At 38.2% G+C, this 21765-nt stretch overlaps 1 protein-coding gene across 3 annotated transcripts in view; it reads right to left on the bottom strand.

Annotated features, from left to right (window-relative positions):
- Positions 1-667: 667 nt before the first annotated feature.
- The window catches only part of LOC104604870 (rab GTPase-activating protein 22-like), a 34768-nt gene continuing 13670 nt past the window's right edge, over positions 668-21765 (bottom strand). For 2 of the 3 annotated variants that reach the window (XM_010269438.3, XM_088903724.1), the window contains 7 exons: positions 20638-20760; positions 10941-11029; positions 9306-9411; positions 3315-3412; positions 1686-1946; positions 1368-1451; positions 668-1018 (listed from right to left, as the gene is read on the bottom strand). In XM_010269438.3, the coding sequence (XP_010267740.1) occupies positions 1004-1018; positions 1368-1451; positions 1686-1946; positions 3315-3412; positions 9306-9411; positions 10941-11029; positions 20638-20760 (776 nt within the window). In that variant the 3' untranslated portion in view covers positions 668-1003. The remainder of the gene's footprint in view (positions 1019-1367; positions 1452-1685; positions 1947-3314; positions 3413-9305; positions 9412-10940; positions 11030-20637; positions 20761-21765) is intronic. The other variant, XM_088903726.1, reaches the window with a different exon arrangement.

Below are 21765 nucleotides of genomic sequence, written 5' to 3'. Positions count from 1 at the left end.
ACATGTGGATGCTCTGTTTTTTGGTCCTCTGATTTATTGTTCTCCCAACCCTTGTTCTAAGAGATAGAATAACTAGCTTAAAACACTAATAGATAATAGTGAATCTGCATTTCTCCCAACCTGTTTTTGTTGGAGCTAGGTCTTAAATCCTAAAACGTAATTATTCTCCCAAAATCATGGAATCTAACACGTACGTTACAAGCAAGGTGAGGTAATGGATATACAGCATGTCAGCCTCCACACGCTCTTCTCTCAAACAAATAATCCAACAATGGCTTCCACCCAGTTATTTCCAACCCTTGTGCAAGTTCAACCCCCCAAACCCTGCAAATCTCCTTTAATCTGTCCACCAACTTCCCATCTAAACCAAAATGTACAGGTAGCAAAAGCAAACCCATTACTAACGGGACAAGACAGGAGCAATTTCTATTAAAAAGTGATTAAGAAAGTTCGAGCGGTGCCGCATTTTATTGGTGAATGGGGAGATATTACTATAACATTGAAGGATGGGACCAAGGTAGACCTCGGAAGTGTTCCAGAACAAAAATTTCCTTGAGAACAGGAACAGGTGAGAACATTGCCAAACAGGGCCTTAGAAGGCGCATATTCTCAAGTATCACAACCAAATGACATCAAATAAAAAAAAAAAAAAATTTGAAGAACTTCATTCAAGGCCCTGAGGCAAACTCTCTTTCACTTCAACAACAATTACAGACTACAAGAAATGTTATAAAATACAAGATAATAGTACAACATTCAACAGAGCTTTGGATATACAAAACAATGAGAACTCATTCCACATAAAACAATTACTTTCCCTGGAGTTTTCTGTTGGTTGGAGGAACCAATCTGTGGCCTTCCTCGAAGCCAAGATTTATCCTCTATCTTAATGTAATTAGTTATTCTTTTGCCAACTCGGGATATAGAGCATAAAAAGCTCTCTCTATACCAGAGTAGGATGAAAAAAATGTTTTAGGATCTGAAGTTTGCTTCAATTCAAGGTTTATGTCTTCTTCGCCTGCAGAGACAATAAATGAACAGTCAGAAATATAAGGAGAGCTTTTGACAGAAATTGAATGTTCAATAGAGCACTATGTTGGTGGATATGTTCTAACAATGGTTTTTTAGTTGTTCTGGCAGAGTGTAAGCTAACAATACAATGTGGCTGGCTGCATATGTTTCTTTCAATATACTAAAGATAGGTGCATAATCTGAACGCATTTAAAATTTTGGTGAGACTGCCATCTTGCCATGTTTCACCATGTTCTAACCTCAAAAATTTTTAAAACGTGAGTGTGAAACACTCTACAATATGCAGAGAAGTAAACCAAAAATTCTGTCAACAATAGAGCAGTACGAGTTATTACCTTTTTCAGATACTTTTTGTGAAGCTTTATTGCCCCATTGCATGCTTTTTTGGCATCCAAATTTCCAGTTATGTCATTCAATATCTGAAAGGGAAGAAGCCAATATATATGAATATATGAGATAACAGAAACAAGGCAGATCAATTGCTCCACCATTTACACTTTTTATGGAATATAGAACTTTAAGATCCAGCAAGGAATAACCAGAGTTGTACGACCATTCAAGAAAAGCAATCTCCACAGTTTGTTTTAGCTCTTAGGTCATTTTTATGGTGCCACAATGCATACACACATATGCACAACTCACATGACTCTTACCTTGACAACATCATCCAGACCCCGGGCTTCCTGCTGTAGTTTTGCGCTTTTCTCTTTCAGAACACTGGCAACAAGAAAAAGTGAAATAGGGAGAGGAGCATCCCCATTCTTTCCTGCACATCTCTGATTCTCTCTCTCAAACTTCCCACATTGGCGAATTGCCTTTGTTTTTCCTTTAGATTCCTCACTTTTTTCACCTGTTGAGTCAGCTTCTTCATACATGGAGAATAGATCAGGATCATACTCTAGGGCCCACATCATCTGTATAAAGTTTGATACCACATGTCAAGGCTCTACTAAAAAGGCATTACCAAACTCCAAGGACCGAAACCAGACTGCATAACAAATTCACAATTGCATCCACATAGATGTGAAGGAAGACTAAACCACATTCACATACAGAGTAGCCTTCTACGCCTATGCCTCCAGATTACTACTAACCAATTTGTAGATCTAGGTCCTTTATTGTTACTATGCTGCTTGGGTTGGACATAACACTAACTAGCCAAATTGAAATTTTCAAATAGACTAATGACATGCCTCTTGATTATGAACCTTTTCTAATAGTCAATTCAAATTTTAGTTTCAGATTTGATGCTTGAGAGAATTGCAAGAAAAAAGTACTGATCTCTGTCCTGAAATTTTAACAGGATGCTGTACCACAGACCACAAATGTGAACGAGGTTTTCTTAAACATCAAATCTGTCATGGATAAGCTAAACGATTATCCTATCACAGATTCTTTGTGCCTAGGACACTAACCAGAATATCCAGACACTAAAACCATTGTTGGATTGGCATTGACTAGAACCTAATTTATTGATTGAATGGTTAGCATATAGAAGCAGCATGTATAATGGGCCATGGTCAATTCAACAGCTGCTGAACAATGAGATGGAAATTGTGGAAGTTTGGATCAAAAGCTTTAAAGACAAGAAAATTACTAGATTTACTCCTAAAGCATTCATTTAAACAGGAAAAGGAAATGAAGGATCTAGATCAGTGGGTTAGATCATCCCATAATCGAGTGATTTCAGGCCATGGTCAATAGGTGTCCTAGATGCCTCCACATATATAGAATTCAAAACAATACAGAAGCCTGAACCTTGATCTTGATGCAGAAAACTTACTGGGTGAAAGTTTCAACCTTGTGCCTAATTGACTGAACAATGAGCAATTTCTTGCCTTGTTCATCATGAGGAAAAGCCCTTATCCCATAACTTATGCATGCCAATAGTCATTACAATGTCTTACTGTCACCTCAAACTAAAAGATATGGACTTATGGTCCATATCTGACAGAAAGCCACACCAAATTATCAGACAGAATATTCTGTATCTGAGAGGCGAATTTGGTGAAAGAAGCCTGAAAAGGGTCTATCAGTTTCCAATTTATACTAGACCACTCGCATATGCATCACTATAAGAAGATGAGAACCAACTAGACCAAACTGTTAGAAGAATAAAATAAGGATTGCTAAAGTAGACTAAGGTGAATCCACAGAATCATTCAAACCGTAAAGGCGGATTTCTTTTCCATCAAAATTTATGAAACTTTAATTTATAAGAACAAAGGAAGGAGAAGCAGGAGAATGGGAATGATGGTGTTGCTAGAGCGGTTCATACATACCTCCCAAAGGTACAATGAGTCGCAAAATGAGAACTCTCGACGGAATAAGACCATAAGCATACGGAATGCAAATAGATAGTCACCTCCACCTAGTGTCTCTGTGCTCCAAGGATCAAGGATGTAACACAAATTTTCTTGTTAGTTTTTAGTTTGAGGAAAGAATCTGAGAGGGGACTGCAAATAAGAAATAACTGTAGTGTTCCTTAACTTGAAAAGAAAACAGAAACAACTGAATAGTCAAAAAAAGGTCTATCCCAGATTATAATCAGAAGTTACAGACAGATAAAAGAAATACATGCAACTTGAAACTAACTGCAGCAAAATCCATCAAATGTTTGGTCCGATGTAAATCATTGGTGAAACTTGAAAGCAAAAAGGAAAAACAAAATTGGAGATGGAAAATTATTTAAAAGTATAAAAAAAAATAGCACAATTCATACTTTAACCAGTCCAGTTAGCAGCTTCATAGAACTTCTAAATTCCAGGATGATACTGTCCTTTGCATAGGCAGACAAATCATTAACATCATCTAAGCCTTATCCCAACTATATGGGGTTGGCTACATGAATCCTGTTTTTCTATTCCATTCTGTTTAATGCCATATCCATTATTAAATTATTGTATAAGCAGAGAAATATACACAAAAAAAAAACTTATTCCATTATAATTTTATTCCAAGTTCTTTGCTCCAACTGAACATTTTGGCATGCTTGAGCCAAAAATCTAATTCAAGGAAACATTATTAGGTTTGACAAGGGGAATGTTTACATGTCAAAAGCTTTTTTTTCCTCTCAGAAAAGAAAAGGGAAAGTGCCCTAAAATGTTGATCAGCAACGTAAAAATGTTCTAGGTTCAATAGTACTAACAAAACAAAGAACAATTTAATAATGTATTTCAAGGAAACAAGATGCTCTCATCTTCTTTTATTTTGATTTAATTTTTTGTTGGCCTGAAAAAAAGATAGTTATAAATTCAGGATCACTTTATGAGAATAGATGTTTGAGTTTATAGAATTAACTTTCAATCTTGCAAGACTTTAATTTGTGAGTACAGTAAACGGGGAAGAATAGGAATTTGATATACATACAAGTTACATACATTACCATTCCAGAAAAAAAGGTCCGTGGTTGAAACCAATGTGCTACATATTTGGATGATGCACCTCTCTATGGTTCACAACTCCCACATATGGTACTTATTTATAACTTTCATTTTTCTTAACACTACCGCTTTAGAATGGAAAAATTAAAGGAAGATGAAACATTAGCAACGTTAAATCATGATTTATCAAAAAGAAGAAATACCCCTCATTTTGGAAAAAAGAAGTTAGGGGACAGAATAATGGCCATAGGCTGAATATTGCAAACAGTATAGTCCTTAAACAATTACCTTGTTACACATTCGCCCCGGGGACTGGTAGTCCTATAATAAGTTGTCCTTTGTCACTCCTCTTTCTAATGCACCCTTAGTACCACCACCCTCGGCTGATCAAAGCGTCCATCTGGATGAACAATTCAGGTTGAAATAATAACTTTGCCTCTCTAAGGAAAGTTGGCATGGTACCAGGTGAGTTTGCCTCTCTATTCATTAACTGAAGAGGTGTTTTAGCTGCTAATTGATATGAAATTTCTCTAGGGGAGGAGTTGGCATTAAACACCTCTTCAGTTAATGAATAGAGCATTGCTAGGGAAGTGGCTGTGGAGGTTTCTGTGCTGAAAAGGCCTTTTTTTTTTTGAACAAAGATACCTTTTATTGAAGGCGAGAAACATAAAAGAGGATTTTTTTTTTATTGGAAATGGTAACTTCATTAATATAACTTAAGAAGAACTTTCCAGATTTAAGTACAGCTGTCAACCCCCAAGTAGGTGTTGAGCTCCCAGTAATCTTTCTTACAAAACTGCCCAGAACATTCTCTCCCTCACAGTCCCTTGTTTAGCCAATGTGTCAGCTAAACCATTAGCTGATCTCCTTGTCCATTTGAAGCATGCACCGATCCCCCTTGTTATGTTGAGGATTTCTCTCGTCTTGTGGCTTTCAATGTAGGGAGTGGTGAACGTATATCCTTTTGGCAGGACGTCTGGTGTGGATCTAGAGTTCTAGACCCCTTAGCCAATCTTTTCCTCTCATTTACAATCTTACAACCATGATCAAGGAGCATCAATTAAGGATAACTGAGGTCACAGAAGGGGAGGTATCTTGGCTTCCTACTTTGAGAAGACATGTTTTTGATTGGGAAGTTCAGGACCTATTGGCATTGTTAGAAGTCATCTCCCAGGTCAAGGTATTGCCTGATGGCTAGGATGGTAGGATCAAATGAGGTCGATTGCAACCATGGATGGCATATTTTCTGTCAAATCTTTCTATAATATTTTTTTTATCAGCATATTTCTATAATAAATTAGGTCAGCACTCACCCCTGAAGGCATGGAAGTGGATCTGGGAGTCCAAAGTCCCTTCTAAGGCCATTTTTTCCTCTGGATTGCAATGTTGGATAAAATAGTGACCATTGATCACCTCCAGTCCAAAGGGATGGCCATCCCAAATATGTGCAGGTTGTGTGATAGGAAGGAAGAACCAGTGGCACATCTGCTCATTCATTGTGATTTCTCTTTCAACATATTGATGCACTTTCTGAATCTGTTTGGTGTCAGGTTGCCATCCCAGTGATTTAGATTCTCTAATTGCTGCATGGCTTTCCAATGCTTTTCAGGAGTCCTCTTGTCATTTGTCGGACAATTTGGAATGAGGGGAATGGCAGAATTTTCAGAGGCAAGGCGGTTTCTTATGAGGCAGTGATCAGGAAGGTGGAGAGAATGCTTCTTCAATGGGATAGCATTTCTAAGGAGTTTATGGGTTTGGATTTTGAGGAGTTTAGGGCCTAAGACCCAAGCTTGGGCTGAGCTCATGTTGGTCAATCAGGCCCAGGCAGTCCTATTAGGCCCAATGTTTCAAAAACTGTCCTAAACCTATCTAGCATCAGTAATTCAAACAAGTATATAGGAATTTTATATATGAATATACAGGTATGCAAAGTTAGGCCAAGTTTGGGCTGGGCTAGGGTTGCCATAAGATCAGGCCGGGCTCGAGCTACCTAAGGGCTAGGCCCAGCCCCACCCCCTTGCCCCCCCCCCCCCCAAAAAAAAAAAAAGGTTGCAGACTCTAGGGCTTGAACATAGTTTTCAAGACATAGGTGATTCTGGGTGACACTGGGGCGCCTGGTCGCCTAGGCGATAAAAAATTCATAATACAAAAAACTAACTTTTGGCTAGTTCCCTAGTTTTATATACCATTCAGCATGTATATTAATTGAAAAAATAGCAATTCTCCTTTATTAAGAACATTAAATTTCCTCTAAAAATGTGGCAAATGATCACATCTAAAAGATAAAAATCTTTTACATATATTAGTTTCATTATTTTCAAAAATAAACTATAATAAGGATTTAATAGAGAAATTTCATATCAATTAGCAGCTAAAGAAGGTCAACTTTATATGATAAATATTCAAGATGGAAAGTAAAATAGAAAAAACAAGGATGGAGTTTCTGTTATCAGGTTTGATAACAGAAACCTGGGAAGACCTTTGAAGTATATCCAACTTTTCTTCAATTTATCAGGTTTGATATTGGTTGTGGCAACAAAGTTTTATTCTGGGAAGACCTTTTGGTTGGGGATGTGCCTCTTATGTTCAATTTCCCAGACCTCTACTCTTTATCAAACTATAAAAACAAACCTGTTGCTAGGTTTAGTGTGCTTTCAGAATCAGGGATATCTTGGGATTTTGGCTTTAGAAGAGGGTTGAGGGAAAATGAGTGAGTCTCTAGTGCTGTTGATTTCAACACTTGAGAGGGCCTACGTGGACCAATCTATAGCTGATTGTAGAGTGTGATCCCCAACTTCTGATGGTTTGTTTTCCTGTGCATCTTTCTTTGGTTTGCTCACTCATTAACCCTATGGGGGTGAACTTCCCAGTGAGAGAAATTTGGACTAAACCGATCCCTCCAAAAGTGCAAGCTTTCTGTTGGGAAGTGTTCCTAGGGAAGGTAAACACTTGTGATGTGCTACAGAAAAGGAGGCCAAACAATTGCCTCTCTCCTCATGTGTGTGTCCTTTGTTTGGGATGTGGTGAAACTCTAACCCACTTACTATTATCCTGCTCTTTTGCTTCTGGTATTTGGAATGTTGTTTGTTCTCTCTTTGGATGCAGATGGGCTCCCCCACAGGATGTGGTAAGTCTATTCAGCCCCTCTTTCCTGTGTCAACGGAAGAAAAGGGGAAAATGTATATGAAAGGCAATGAGAGCAGATACAGTACGGACTATTTGGGAGGAAAGAAACCTAAGAATCTTTTCAGGAAAAAGCAAAACAATGGAGGAAGTTATTGAAGCCATAAAAATCAGAACTGCACATTGGGTGAAGACCATGGAGATATTTAGAAACTACTCCACGAATGAGATACTAAGGAATTGGGCTGAAATAGCACAAACAGATGTACCCAAAGTTCTTGTAAGCATGGAATGAAAGCCACCAGCACGGAACAAACTAAAGCTGAATTTTGATGGGAGTTCTCTTGGCAACCCTGGAAGGGCAGGCATAGGGGGTGTGTTTAGAAATTATCTGGGCGTGGTGGTGGCACTCTACTCTGGACCAATAGGTTATGGTGATTCAATACAGGCTGAATCTCTATCCCTACTTCAAGGTCTAAAGATGGCTGAGCAGATAGGAACAACAGACTTAGAAATTGAAGGAGACTCTCTATTGGTCATCTCTAGGGCCAAAAAATTACATCAGCACCTTGGAAGCTCAAGTTTATTTTCAGAGAAATTGACACACTTGCAAGGAAGTTCAACTCTCAGTTTGGTTGGGTTAAAAGGGATGCAAATGGGATGGCGGATACCCTAGCAAAACAAGGGGCAAATAGATCTTCATTGTATTGGGCAGAATTGTAACTGATTGCTGGAGATTGCAATTTCCTATGCAATCTTTAGCTATTGTATCTTAATCTCTCTGTTATTAATGAAAGATTTTTACTGATCAAAAAAAAGGATGGAGTTTCTATTTTATTTAATTAGAGAGAGAGAATAGAAAAAAACAGAACCTCTTTATAATTCTATTCTTTCTTTCCTCTTTCTTTTTTTCTTTCTTTCTTTTTCTCTCCTCAAAACCCTTTGATCTTTAAATTTCAATAGTAAAACATTAAAACAAAGTATAATTGATATATATAGCACATAATAAAATGTATTAATACATACATTAATAAGATATAGCAATATAAATGATATTATAAAAGGTGCCCACCTTGTCATTTTTGTTGCCTAGAAGGGCACCTAGTTGTTAAAAGTCAAGGTGTTTGGCAAGGCACCTAGTCACCTAGGCAACACCTTGACAACTATGGCCTTGAAACTAGAGAATGACTGTGTAACCTAACATGTTTTAAGATAAGCTTTTTTTATTTCCCTTTTTCCTTTTAAATCCAGCTTTGATCAAGTTTGATTGTCAATCAGTTGATTTACCCAACCAAGTTTGATGCTCCATTGATCCACAATCCAAATCTCCATGTTTTGAAATACTTTTCAGCATTCCCCAAATCCCCCATCCTGATGCCACTTTTGATTTCTCAAATGTCAGAGTAGAAACACCAAATTGAAAAGTTCTTTTGGATACTTTTTCATCCTTTTCCTTTTGGTAGGGAGGGACTTGGTGAAGTCAAAAGCCTCAGTCTTTTTGCATGTATTCAGTTTAAAATTTCATGACTTTCTATCTCCTTTTCTTATTTACTCCTTAATATATCTCTTTGATCTGTTACCTATCAACAAAAAAAGGAAGAAAAAAGCTTTATCTTTTTTCTTATAACTAATCAAAGAGTATGATATATATACATACATATTGCGACAAAAAATAGAAGTATGAAACTCAAAAAAATAGAAAGAAAAGAAAAGAAAAAACTAATGAACTAGATTTCAGAATAACCAGACATGTAATCAAAATAGTACCTAAATGTTGATGAAGCTTTGGGTCAAGTACTTGAGTAATTGATGCTAGATTACTTAATTGTGTTTCCACACCAACGGAGCTGTCCGTGCATCTGAAATTTCCTCGCTTTAAAAATCAAATAGCAATGCACATCATAAGCAACTTGAAATCGAACAAATTAGAAAAAAATAACAAAAAGTAAACAAGATGCAATTTCAAGAGAACAAGAACGGATTTCTCATATAAAAAGAAATTATAAGCATTAGAAAATTTGGAATCTGCAAGGCCTTAAACAAGTTTGCAAGAATAATATCATTTAATCCTTCTGGTGGGAGCAATTATTGGGAAGATTGAAGGTCTGTATGTAGATGGGTGGTAATTATAAATAAGTTTGCTGGTATCAAACAAGAAAAGATCAGGAAGCAGTTGGAACACATCATTTTTTATTCTTTTTTTTTTTCATTCTTCTCAATGGAATCTAACCCCCTCTTGGCCTCTTTTGCAATTAATACAAATTCTAATTTATCAAAACAATAACTAAACCATTTGAATAAGTAGATTGAAGGAATCAACTCCTATGAAATCCAATAGAAATACTTTAGATTCATATATCTGTTTCTAGATAAAATTAGAGGAAACCATAATTAGAAGATCATTTGATGCAGGCAAGTAGTTTTCTCTTCAGATTTCATTACAAAATGTAAAGATATCAGAAAGAAATACGAAATTCCCTATAAGCCAACTAATACATTTTACACAATTACATGAATATTTAGAAAGGAAAAAAGAAAGAAGAAACCAATAAACAAACACAGAAATCTATTAAAAAATGAGGGGCTTATAGTCCCAATACTTGAATTTTCATGAATCAAAATCTTCATACTTTATTCATTTAATACACTGCACTGAATATAACATCCATAAAATATTGGGAGAAATAAAAAAAGGCACTTTACATTTTCAAAGATCGCCTCCTAATTGCAAATACTCATCTTTTCACAAATCAGTGAAGGAGTATATCTTCATTTTAACTAAAATGTTTAGAAATTAGTTGTTAATACATTGTAGAACTTTTTAATACATTGTAGAAGTTGGAATGCAATTTTATTTCCAGCTCAAAGACTCAATAAAAGGTTCTGACAGTGGAAGAAATGAATACTTTCATGAATTTCTAGCAGATACAACAACTGAATTATTACATAGTATGATAAAAGAGAAACAAGATGGGCCCAAGAAACATAGTGAACCCTGTTAATAACTAGAATTACGTATTTTGACAAAGCTCCATAGAGATACTCAGAAAATTAGATAATTATTTTAGTTAAAGAACCAAGAATTTACCAAAAGAAATGCCAAATAAAGGAAAAACAAAAAGACAAAGTTTGTTATGCTAATTTATGTGCAAATGAACACATTACTGTAGTGAGTTTATCAATGAGTTCTATGAGAGTATTAAATTGACAGGGAAATCTTTCATAGAATAGGTGCCCAACAAACCAAAATACAAGAAGAAAATTTAAAGGCACTAACAAAAGAAAACAAAAAAAGAGGAGGTACATGAATGTTCTATGCCCTTCTGATGGGAATCTAAACTTCAAAGATACATATTTACATTTAGGTGAATAATATGAAGGCTATGAATAAGAAATGCATACCAATCTGCGCATCAAACGTTCAAAGCACCAAAATGCATCTCCTTCATCTTCAAGAAGCATTATCATTGGAGAGCAGAGATCACTCATTCCTGCTCAGAAATTTACAAAGTTCAAATGTTTTAGCACTTTGTTTTGAACAGATAAACATGGAAATCATTACAAAACTGGACAAGGAAGTGCATTGTGCTAAAGAGAAAAAGAGTTTACAGAGATATGGTGGGCAAGTCAGAACTCAGAAGATGGAGAAAGTAAGTGAAAGAACTTTTGATCTGGCTGGAAGATGGAGAAAGCAAGTGAATATATAAGCAAAGGTTTTCATCGCTGAAGAAATAAGAACAAAAGGATTGGAGAAACTGAAGCTGCGAGAAGGGAAGAAGGGTACAGTCTTTTTGATGGAAGGAGAGTAGGAGACCTACAGTGGTTCAAGTGTTTCCTGGTAGGGGCTTGCAAGTTGTTTAGCATACAAGAGTGGAGGAGTCTAAGGAGTTATAGAAAATACTTTGAAGTGGAAACAAGAAACAACAAGAATGGGTGGTTCATTACTTTGACTGAATGATTCGGGAATGATAGAAAACAGATGGTCTGATTTCCAATGGGAAAACAGAGATTGGGATGGAACAAAATCCTGGAAGTAATACAGGGCTTTCAACAGAGGAAAAAAGTGGATTATGTTGATGCAGTAGTGCCGGTTTTGAAGGAACAGCAGAGGAACAAACAAAGGAAGAGGAAATGGTGGTGAGTAAAATGGATACACAGGTTGCAGAGGGGGAAGACTTACACCTCTCTTGCTACACTAAGCAACCAAAGCTAAGGACAAATGCAAACAAAGTAAGTCTGGGGCAAAAGACTGATCATAGCTGCAAATATAAAAAAAAAAAAATCTGATTGGGAAGAAGTTGCAGAAAGCATCAGGAAAAGTTATCCTCGGCCCCCTTTCAGAACTGCAAAGCAATCATGGAGCTCCCACTCCCTTTGATTGACTTCTGGGTGATGCAGATTCAAATGAAGGAAGGTTGGATCCAATGGTTTAAAGTATCAATACACCTTTGTGTATAGGCAAGGGTGCATTGATACTTTTTTTACCACACTTTTTATTTTTTAGTTTTTTTTCCAAATTTCATTTTTATAAAGGTTTTTATATTACTTAATTAATAAAAAAGTTGGGGGTCCTAAAAACACCTATAAACAGGTGTATCAGACACCCAAAGATATGATACAATATGCCCGATGGGGCGTATCGTATTGATACTTTGAACCTTGGTTGTATCAATGCCCAGTGTTGGAGCCCTGGCTTTGCCCTGGGGGAGAATCCTTGAGTGAAGATTGTGGGACTTCCCTTCCATCTTTGGGCAAAATCGACTTTATGGAAAATTGCACAGCTATGTGGTTCAGTACTTGAAGAGCTTAACATTAGTAACCCTTGTGCAGCTTCCTTCAAACTGCTGGGAGTAAAACTAGAGAATGTTCCCCAAATGGTGGAAGTTCAGGCAGAAGGTATGGAACACAAGGTCTAGATTCTTTTAGCAATGGAGGCAGTTGGGAGGAAGCAGAGGAAGAAGAAGATGACGTGGCTCCAAGAAGAACACTTGGCACCTCGGTGTTGGGGTGGAGAAGGCAAATGGCCTCTTGCCAAAGAAGGCCAACAGTCACTTCAAGACGAAAGTAATTTGCAGGTTACCAAGATGGTAAAACAAGAACCTTCAATTGGCCATCACAGGGTCCAATTCAAATCGTTTGCAGAGGTAGTGGAAGGGTTGCCAATTACTTCGAGAAAGGAGATAAAAGAAAAAAAAAAATAAGTGAGAGTTGGAGGGGTTGGTGAACCAAGCCGGACTAAGCCCTTTGTAAGACGAAGCCTAACTCTTTGGAACCGAGCCTTATAAAGGCACATGACAACTTAAAAGAGCATGTGCCCCACTTAAGTACTTCAGGACTTGGGAGATGTTAATAGGAGTCTATCATCATCCCCTCCACTTGATGGAGAAGCCCCTGTTAAAGATCTCTCAAAGAAGTGTGGCTCAATAGTCTTGGCTCAGCCAAAAAGAGCTCCGCCCCTTTGGAGTTTTGTGGAAATTGCTCTCTAGTTTGGAGATCAATGCGCTCAGAGAACTCTAGAACCCCAAATAGGCCAAATCCAAGGTATTGTACAAGCACGTGTGAACTGTGAAGTTACGGAAGATTCACAAGATTTTGAATTTGAAGAGGAAGAGGAAGTTAATCAACCCACCAACATAGGGAGCATTGATTTAACGAAGGTTTGTAAGAATTGGGAAGATGAGGATTTGGGGACAAAATTGTTATTTGCATACTCCACAATTGAAGAGAGTTGGGGTTGAAAATTATACCTTTGATTGGGGGGGGGGGGCGCGATAAACTCTAATTCCAAGAAGGACAAAGAATTGCCTCTCAACCAAAGCCAAGAGCAGGTGTTAGAGCAGAGGGACTTAGATTTTGCTACTAATATAAGCGCAACAGTAAAAGAGGGATAGTTTAAAGAGTGGAGCAAGGAGGTTCTAACCCTTTTAACTCCTCGTCTTTTGTTTTTCCTCTTCTTTCTTCAATTCCTTCTTCTGTTGGTCCTAATTTGGAGCCCTTTGTTCCTGTCTCCGATGTTTGTAGTGCCAAACTGCCAATGAGAATGGGGTAGGGATCTCAGGAGAGGAAAGGAGGTGAAAGATGAGGGTAAAATTCCTAGCCTAGTGTTGGATAATTTATCTTCCTTATTGGAAGTAGAGGAGAAGAGGGGTAGTGTTGGAGGTGTCTCATGAACCCTACAAGAAGGGAAGCCCTTGTACTAGAAGAAGGATTTGAGAATCTGAAGGAAGACAATATCTTGGAGGCTTCCACTGAAAGTAAATGTTTACTCAAGAAAAGATATGGAAGGGGGAAAGCAAAAAAAAAAAAAAAAAGTAGGGAGATTGGTGATTGAAATAACTTATGAGAAGTGGAGTAATAAAAGGAAATAAAAAGGGAGAGGGCTTCAGTTAGAGGGAGTTTTCAACGGACAGCATCTGGATCTTAGAATGAAAATTATTAGTTGGAATGTGAGGGGTTTAGGAAGTGCAAGGAAGAGGAGGTTAATAAGGAGGGTTTTGTGGAAAGAGAAACCAAATGTATTCTTGATCCAAGAGACAAAACTGCCTGAACTAGATAGAAGGTGGACACTAGAAGTATTTGCGGAATTAGAGGACTAAGTTAGGCTTTTGTACCGTCTTGGAGAGACTCAAGGGTCAAGGGGTATACTTACAATCTAGAAGAATGAAGAATTGGATTGTGTAGAAGAACTCATAGGAACAGTTTCAATCAAAGTTAAAAAGGTAGTTGATGGGGGGGAGTGGGTATTGACCAATGTCTATGGCCCTAACTTGTACAGAGAGAGGGACTAGTTTTGGGAGGAGTTAAGTGCAGCAAGAGGTTTGTGGGAGGGACCTTGGTGTTTAAGGGTAAATTTCTATGTCATAAGATTTTCAAGGGAAACTAACAACCCAAACCAAAGCATTACCCAAAACATGAGAAAGTTTAACATGCTAGCTGATACCTTTGAGCTGAGACCCACCTCTACTACAAGCTTATTTCACCTGGTCAAATTTCCAAACCAGCCCAACCTGCTCTAAGCTCGATAGGTTCCTCTTTTTCAATAGATTAGGAAGGGTTGTGAGAAAACTTGGTTGCAAGGGCTTTACCTTAGAACAAGAAAAGTTGTTAGGTGGCCCTTTACCTACTTTCAAAGAAAGAATTAAGTCTTGGTGGGGAGAAGGTAGACCTAGAAATAAGAAAAAGGGTGTTAGATTCATAAGTCAAGGACCTAAAAGAAAGAATCAAGGATTGGAACAATACTCACTTTGGAAGGTTAGAAGAGGCTCAAGAAAAAATCTCTTCAAAAATTAAGGCCTTAGATAAGAAAGAAACCCAAAGAATTTTGAGTGAGGAAAAAAGAGAAGAAAGATGGAGGTTGAAGGCACAATTGGAGGAAAATAAGGAAGGAAGAAATCTCATGCAGACAAAAATCTAGAAGTAAATGGCTTCAAGAAGGGGATAGGAATACAAGTTTTTTCCATTCTCTTGAAAATGGGAGAAGGAAAAGCTTTATCACCTCGGTAGAGGTGGATGGACAGGAAACCAGGAGGGAAGGGGAGATCATCAAATTACTTATGGATCACTTCAAAGGTATTTTCTCCAGAGGAGATAATAGAAGCCAAGAACTACCTGATCTTGAGTGGAATAGGTTGACAAATGATCAATCTAGGTATTTGGAGAGCAATTTTACAATTGAGGAAATCAAAGAAGTCATTTTCCCTAGGGAGAGATAAAAGACCCTTGGTTTGATGGATTCTCTATGGCATTCTATCAAGACATTATTAGGAGATTTTAAAAGATGATTTGCTAGAGGTCTTTGAGAAATTCCATCAAAAAGGAGAGATTTCACCAGGAGCAAATGCAACTGTTATTGCCCTAGTACCTAAGAAGAAAATTGCCACAACCCCAAGAGATTACAAACCTATTAGTCTAGTGGGCAGCCTGTACAAAATCTTAGCTGAAGTATTGGCAGGTAAATTGAAAAAGGTCTTACCTTCAATGATCTCACAGTTTCAAGGAGCCTTTGTGGATGGGAGACAAATAGTTTACCAAATCCTAGAGGAAAACGAGTGTGTAGCAGAAAAAAGGAAAGCTAAGGGAAAGGCTTCATCTGTAAACTTGATCTAGAGAAGTCTATGATTATGTGGATGGTCTTTATCACTTGAGGCTATGGAGAAGATTGGGTTGGGGGAAAATGGAAAATGTGGATTAAGGGATGCCTAAGTTCGATGCAATACTTTGAGGAATTCCACTCCAAGGCTGCTTTGGAAAGATGCCTCAATTCCACCTTCATCACTCTAATCCCCAAGAAGGAAGGAGCCTTAGGATTGAAGGACTTCAGGCCCATTAGCCTCCTTGGAAGTGTTTATAAAATTCTTGCAAAAGTTTTGGCTTCGAGGTTGAAAAAGGTGATGGAATTGTTCATCTCCCCTACCCAAGGAGCTTTTGTTGAAGGGAGACAAATCCTTGATAGCGCCCTCATTGCTAATGAACTGATTGACTCTCAAAGGAGGGAAGGCAGAGATGGACTGATTCTCAAGGCAGATTTGGAAAAAGATTTTGATCATGTCAGTTGGAGCTTCCTAGATTACATGCTAAAGAGATTGAATTTTAGCTCAAAATGGAGGAGCTGGATCAAGGTATGTGTCACTACTCCCACTTTCACAATACTCCTCAATGGGACCTCTTGCAGGAAGTTTAAAAGCTCTAGAGGCCTAAGGCAAGGGGATCCCCTATCCCCTCTTCTTTTCATCATAGCTATGGAGGCCCTAAGCAAACTTGTTTTCGGGCAGTTGAGGGAGGTTTCAATCTTCTTTGCCTTACTACAGTTTGCTGATGATACCATCTTCTTTCTTGACTCTTCAGCCAAACAATTGACTTCTCTAGGCTTCATTCTAAGGTGGTTTGAAGCTATCTTAGGTCTCAAGATTAACCTCTCTAAGAGTGAGCTCTTAAAGATTGAAGATGGGCTACCTGACCCCACTTTGGTTAGCATTCTAGGCTGCAAGGTACGGAAACTACCCTCCACCTATCTTGGCCTTCCCCTGGGTGCCAGATGCAGCTCCAAGAAGATCTGGGATCCTGTTATTGACAGATTTGATAAGAAACTTTCTTTGTGGAAATCTAAATACCTTTCAAAAGGAGGTAAGCTCACCTTAATCCGGAGTGTTCTTTCTTCACTCCCTATCTACTATTTGTCTTAATTCCAGATGCCTGTAAGTGTTGCAAGGGTCCTAGAGAAGAAAATGAGGGACTTCCTTTGGGCAGGTTGGAGGAACACCTTCTAATTCAACTTGGTGAACTGGAAATTTGTGTACCAGCCTAGAGAACTTGGAGGCCTCAGCATCAGAAATCTCGAAATGGTAAATAAGGCCCTTTTGGGTAAGTGGTGCTGGAGGTTCAACAAGGAAAGATACTGCCTCTAGAGAAGGCTTATTGAAGACAAATATGGGTATTTCGGTGGGGACTCAGGTCCTGGTCTATCTCCTAGGGATGTGCTTTATGGAGTAACATAGCCTCTATTCTCCCTGTTTTCTTGAGGGGTATCAGATGCAAGGTTGGTAAAGGCAATCGCCTCAAATTCTGGCATGACAGGTGGTGTGGAAACCAGACTCTACAAGAGAGATTTCCTTCTCTTTTCGAGATTGCTCTTGACAAGGATGCTGTGGTCGAAGACTGTTTTGATTGTGTGAATGGAGAGGTTATTTGGAGTCCCACTTTCATAAGAAACCTCAATGATTGGGAAATTGGTCCTCTATCTGAGCTGTTAAATCTAATTCAAAGCATCCAGCCTAATCTACAGACTGAAGATGAAAGATTTTGGGCTTGGAGCCCCTCAGGAAAGTTCTCCCGTCTTTCTACATTAGCTTGCTTCCATATGAGGGTATTGACTTCCCATGGGCCTTGATCTGGAATTCTCATGCCCCTTCTAAGGTTTTCTTTCTGGTTTGGACTGCTGTTTTGGGTAAATGTCTTACCACTGATCGGCTGCTCAGAAGGGGGATGTCCCTACCAAACATCCTATGTCCTCTATGCAACGAAGTTCCTGAATCCTCCAACCATCTATTCATTCATTGCAGCTTCTTCTCCCAGCTGTGGGGTTTGACTTTCTCCTGCTTTGGAGTCCAATCTTGTCCACCTGAATCAGCCCTTCAGCTCTTGCAAGGATGGTCTCTCAAGGGTTTGAACAATAGGGGTAAATTTCTTTGGAGGATTTTCCCTTCTGCCATCATTTGGGCCCTCTGGAAGGAAAGGAACAGTCGAATTTTTGACAACTCTTTTTCTGTAGTTTCAGTAAAGAACAAGGTTATAGGCTTTTGGTGTTCTTGGTTAAGGGGGTGTCCAGCTTTACTCTTTTTTGCAAGCTGGACCTTTCTTTTGTTGACACTGTATATTCCCATTGTACATGGGCTGTTACTTTTTACTTTAATACAATCAATACTTTACCTCCTTCAAAAAAAAAAAAAAAAGTCTGGTGCCATACTCCCTCCTGATCAATGGAACTGATAGAGATTTCTTCTGAGCAAAAAGAAGCACAAGGCAAGGAGACCTCTTATCTCATTTCCCATTCACTCTAGTGCAGAGGTGCTTAGCAAAATTATCATCAAGGCTGACTTAAACAACCTGATCAGAGGTTGGAGGGAGGGGAGGAATGAGGTTGTGGTTACCCACTTGCGATATGCAGATGATATAATTCTTTTCTATGACGATGTTACTTGTTAGCCTTCCTTCCTTAGGGAACCTCCATTGGAAATGTTTCAAAGTTGAAGGTGAACCTAGGAAAAAGCTACGTTGTAGGCTTAAAGTTGCAAGAGGAGGAAATTGTTAGAATAGCAGACATCTTAGGTTGTGAAATCAGAAGCTGGCCTTTGGATTATTTAGGTCTACTATTGGGAGGAAACCCAAGGCCTAATGGTTTTTGGAAACCGGTGGGGGAGAGATTTGCTAGGAAGCTAGCCTTGTGGAAAAGGAACTATTTTTCAATGGGGGGGGGGGAGGAGATTAACTTTAACCAAAGCAACTCTAGCTAACCTTCCTGTGTATTATTTATCCAATTTTAAAATTCCAATCAAAATAGCAAGAAAGTTGGAGAAGATGACGAGGGACTTCTTATGAGAGCTAGGAGATGTAAAGAAAGATCATTCAGTGAAATGGGATTATGGGAGCAGGTTTGTAGACCAAAGGACAAAGGGGGCTGAGGATAGAGAACTTAGTTTGGAAAAATACAGCTCTCCCAGAAAAATGGTTATGGAGATTTTCCTTAGAACGAGAAAGGCTTTGGTATAGGGAGATTGAAAGTATACACGGGTTGTCGGACAATGGTGGGGATGCAAAAGTAGCTCCCAATGCATCATCTTCATCTCCTTGGAAAGCAATTCATGAGGTGTATCCTTCCTTCCTTAGCCATATTCATTTTGATGTGGGATGTGGGAACAAGGTACTGTTTTGGGAAGACCTATGGTTAGGGGAACAACCTTTAAAGACCCAATTCCCCTTACCTTTTGCTTTGTCAAATTATAAATCTGAACCTATTTCCAAATTTGTGATCAGCAACTATGGTGCATGGGTTAAACTGGGATTTTGGTTTCATAAGGGGTCTAAAGGAGATAGAAGGTAAGACTCATACTTCTCTTGGCCAAGCTAGATTCAGTTTTCTTTGACCAAAGTACAGAGGACTCAAGGGTTTGGGCTATTGCTACAGATGGTATTTTCACATGTGCTTCTTTCTTCAATATCCTAATACAGCCTACCACTTTGGGTTTAAACCTCCCAATGAAAGAAATTTGGAGCAAGCCAATTCCACCAAAAATTCAATCCCTTTATTGGGAGATCTTTCTTGGAAAGATAATACCTGTGATTTGCTGCATAAAACAAGGCCAAATAAATGTCTCTCCCCCCCCCCCTTGAGTCTCTTTGATCCAAACCTTTTGAGACAGCCAAAGAAGAGAGGAAGAATTTTGTGGAAAGCAGTGCGAGCAACACTGATTTAAACTGTTTGAAAAGAAGAATAATGAGAGGACCTTCAATGAGAAGAGCAGGTCTGAATCGGATATCACAGATACCATAAAGATAAAAGTTGCACACCAGGTAAAAACCTTTGAAACTTTCCATGATTTCTCCTTTAATGATATTTTGAGATCATGGAAGGAAGTGGCAAATTCAGCCCAGGAGAAGGAGAGAGTGATTATAGAATGGAGACCATCAACAACCAATGCTTTGAAACTAAATTTTGACGGAAGGTTTTGGGAAGTGAAGGAAGGACTGGTTTAGGCTTAGGAGGTGTCGTTTGACATTCAGAAGGTAATCTACTAGACTATATTTGGGTCCTGTAGAGCAAGGAGATTCATTGACAGCAGAACTATTGGCTCTGCTACAAGGGCCGAAATTTGCAAAACAGTTCGGGTTCCAAATGCTGGAAGTGGAAGGGGACTCCCAGGTGGTTATTTCATGGACAAAACTCGCAATCGAACACGCTGTATTTACAGAGCAAGATCCAGGAAATTAAATGCTTAATAAGGGAATCCTATGTTACTTCTAAAGGGGTGAGAAGATCTGCAAATGGCTTGGCAGATGCTTTAGCTAAACAAGGGGCAAATAGGCAGCAGATATTTTGGGCTAAATTATAATGTTTGTTCTGAGATTAAAGTTCAAATTTTACAGGGGTAATCAGTTGGAAGTGGGTAATCTACCCACAGCAATGTGACATCCAGTTTAATTATATACTTAATAAATTCTACCTTTGCTGACCAAAAAAACAAATTCATTACAAAACTGGACTCTGAAACTGGTTACCAGATGCAACAAGAATGTGGCATACCTACAGTGTAGATAATGACATGTAGTCTTAATAATGAACCATGCCACAGGCATTGAACTCATTCTAAGTATTTGGATGCTATAGCTAAGAAATGACAATAGCAACACTCACATTTGGTTGTTTAGATCTGTTGTTAACCAAATGCAAAATAAGGCTTCCACTATTGTCTCTTGTAAGCTGAGCTACAAACTTAGTAGCAAATCTTGTAAGGCTGGCTTGGTTATGTGGCAGTGGCACTCACAAATAATCAACTTATTCTTGAGATCAGGTAAACCCCTACTAACCCAATATTTGATTACCCACCTTGACAGTAGCCAACATCTTTATCTATCCAGGCATAAACTGCCAGAATATCCCAAAGCTTTGATAAGTTTTCTTGCTTCTCATAAAAAACCAATGTCCTATCAGTACGAACCACGTCGAGACCTAACATAAATAACAATCATTCATTAAAAGAAAAGTTGAGATAACACCATACAAATAACTTTAATAAGCTCATTTGAACAATCAAAAAAATAATAATAAGCTGAGGTGAAAAGTTTTCAAACTCTGTAATAGGATATAAAATTGTACCATTTCTGTCCCAAAAGAAAATTGTTTCTCGAGAACTTGTGTAAGGTTAAGAAAATCATTCATGAGGAAACCAGAGAACAATCTAAACTAAACCAAATATCGTGTCATGTTATCCAGAAGCCTATTAACAAAGCATATAAAATAGTAATAACAAAGAAGCAGTTGAGGTAAACCTTGAATAGAGACAAATCAGACTCTTTAGCTTAAGCATAGAAAATAGGAAGTCATTAACAATGTTCAATGCCCTGATATGATCCTGAAAGTGAATATCTATTGGTAGAAATTACAATGTATCCTTGTAAATATCTCACTTGAGTTACAGAGGAAGTGACTTAGAGAACTTAATTCTCTCTAATGTTGATAAGGAGGAATTTTGTAACACATCTTATACTCATTTGTTATCAATTCGTCTCTCAGGTTTGATCAGACTTTGAACAACTTTATGTAATGGTAAAATCTCAGGATGGTAAGTGTGAGGATGCAGGTTCAAGTCTGAGAGCGGCTGCTTTATACAAAAATTCTAAACATTAGGACTGTACCCAGTCTACCCCTCCCATGACCTCAGATAGCTGGGACCAACATTGGGTTGTGGCCTTAATGGTGCTAACCCTTCTTTTGATGTAGTAATATAATTTACACATCTTACCTATCAAAAGAAAAGAAGTGGTTGAAAAATGAAATTTGAAAAGGTTAATTCTAACTTAATATGGTTATTTTGCTAATCAGCTTCAAACCTCTCTAGCAACATGACTTATGTAATTGCCTCCCATTGAGAAGTTCATAGTCAAGAGTAAATACGTCCCTCTAAATCCTTTATTTTAATTCTTCTATATAGCTGTGGTTGGCTAGGAGTATATT

This window comes from Nelumbo nucifera, chromosome 1 (genome assembly GCF_055504915.1).
Source record: "Nelumbo nucifera cultivar China Antique chromosome 1, China Antique-T2T, whole genome shotgun sequence".
NCBI classification, from domain to species: Eukaryota; Viridiplantae; Streptophyta; class Magnoliopsida; order Proteales; family Nelumbonaceae; genus Nelumbo; species Nelumbo nucifera.
This window is presented reverse-complemented; position numbering and strand designations above follow the sequence as displayed.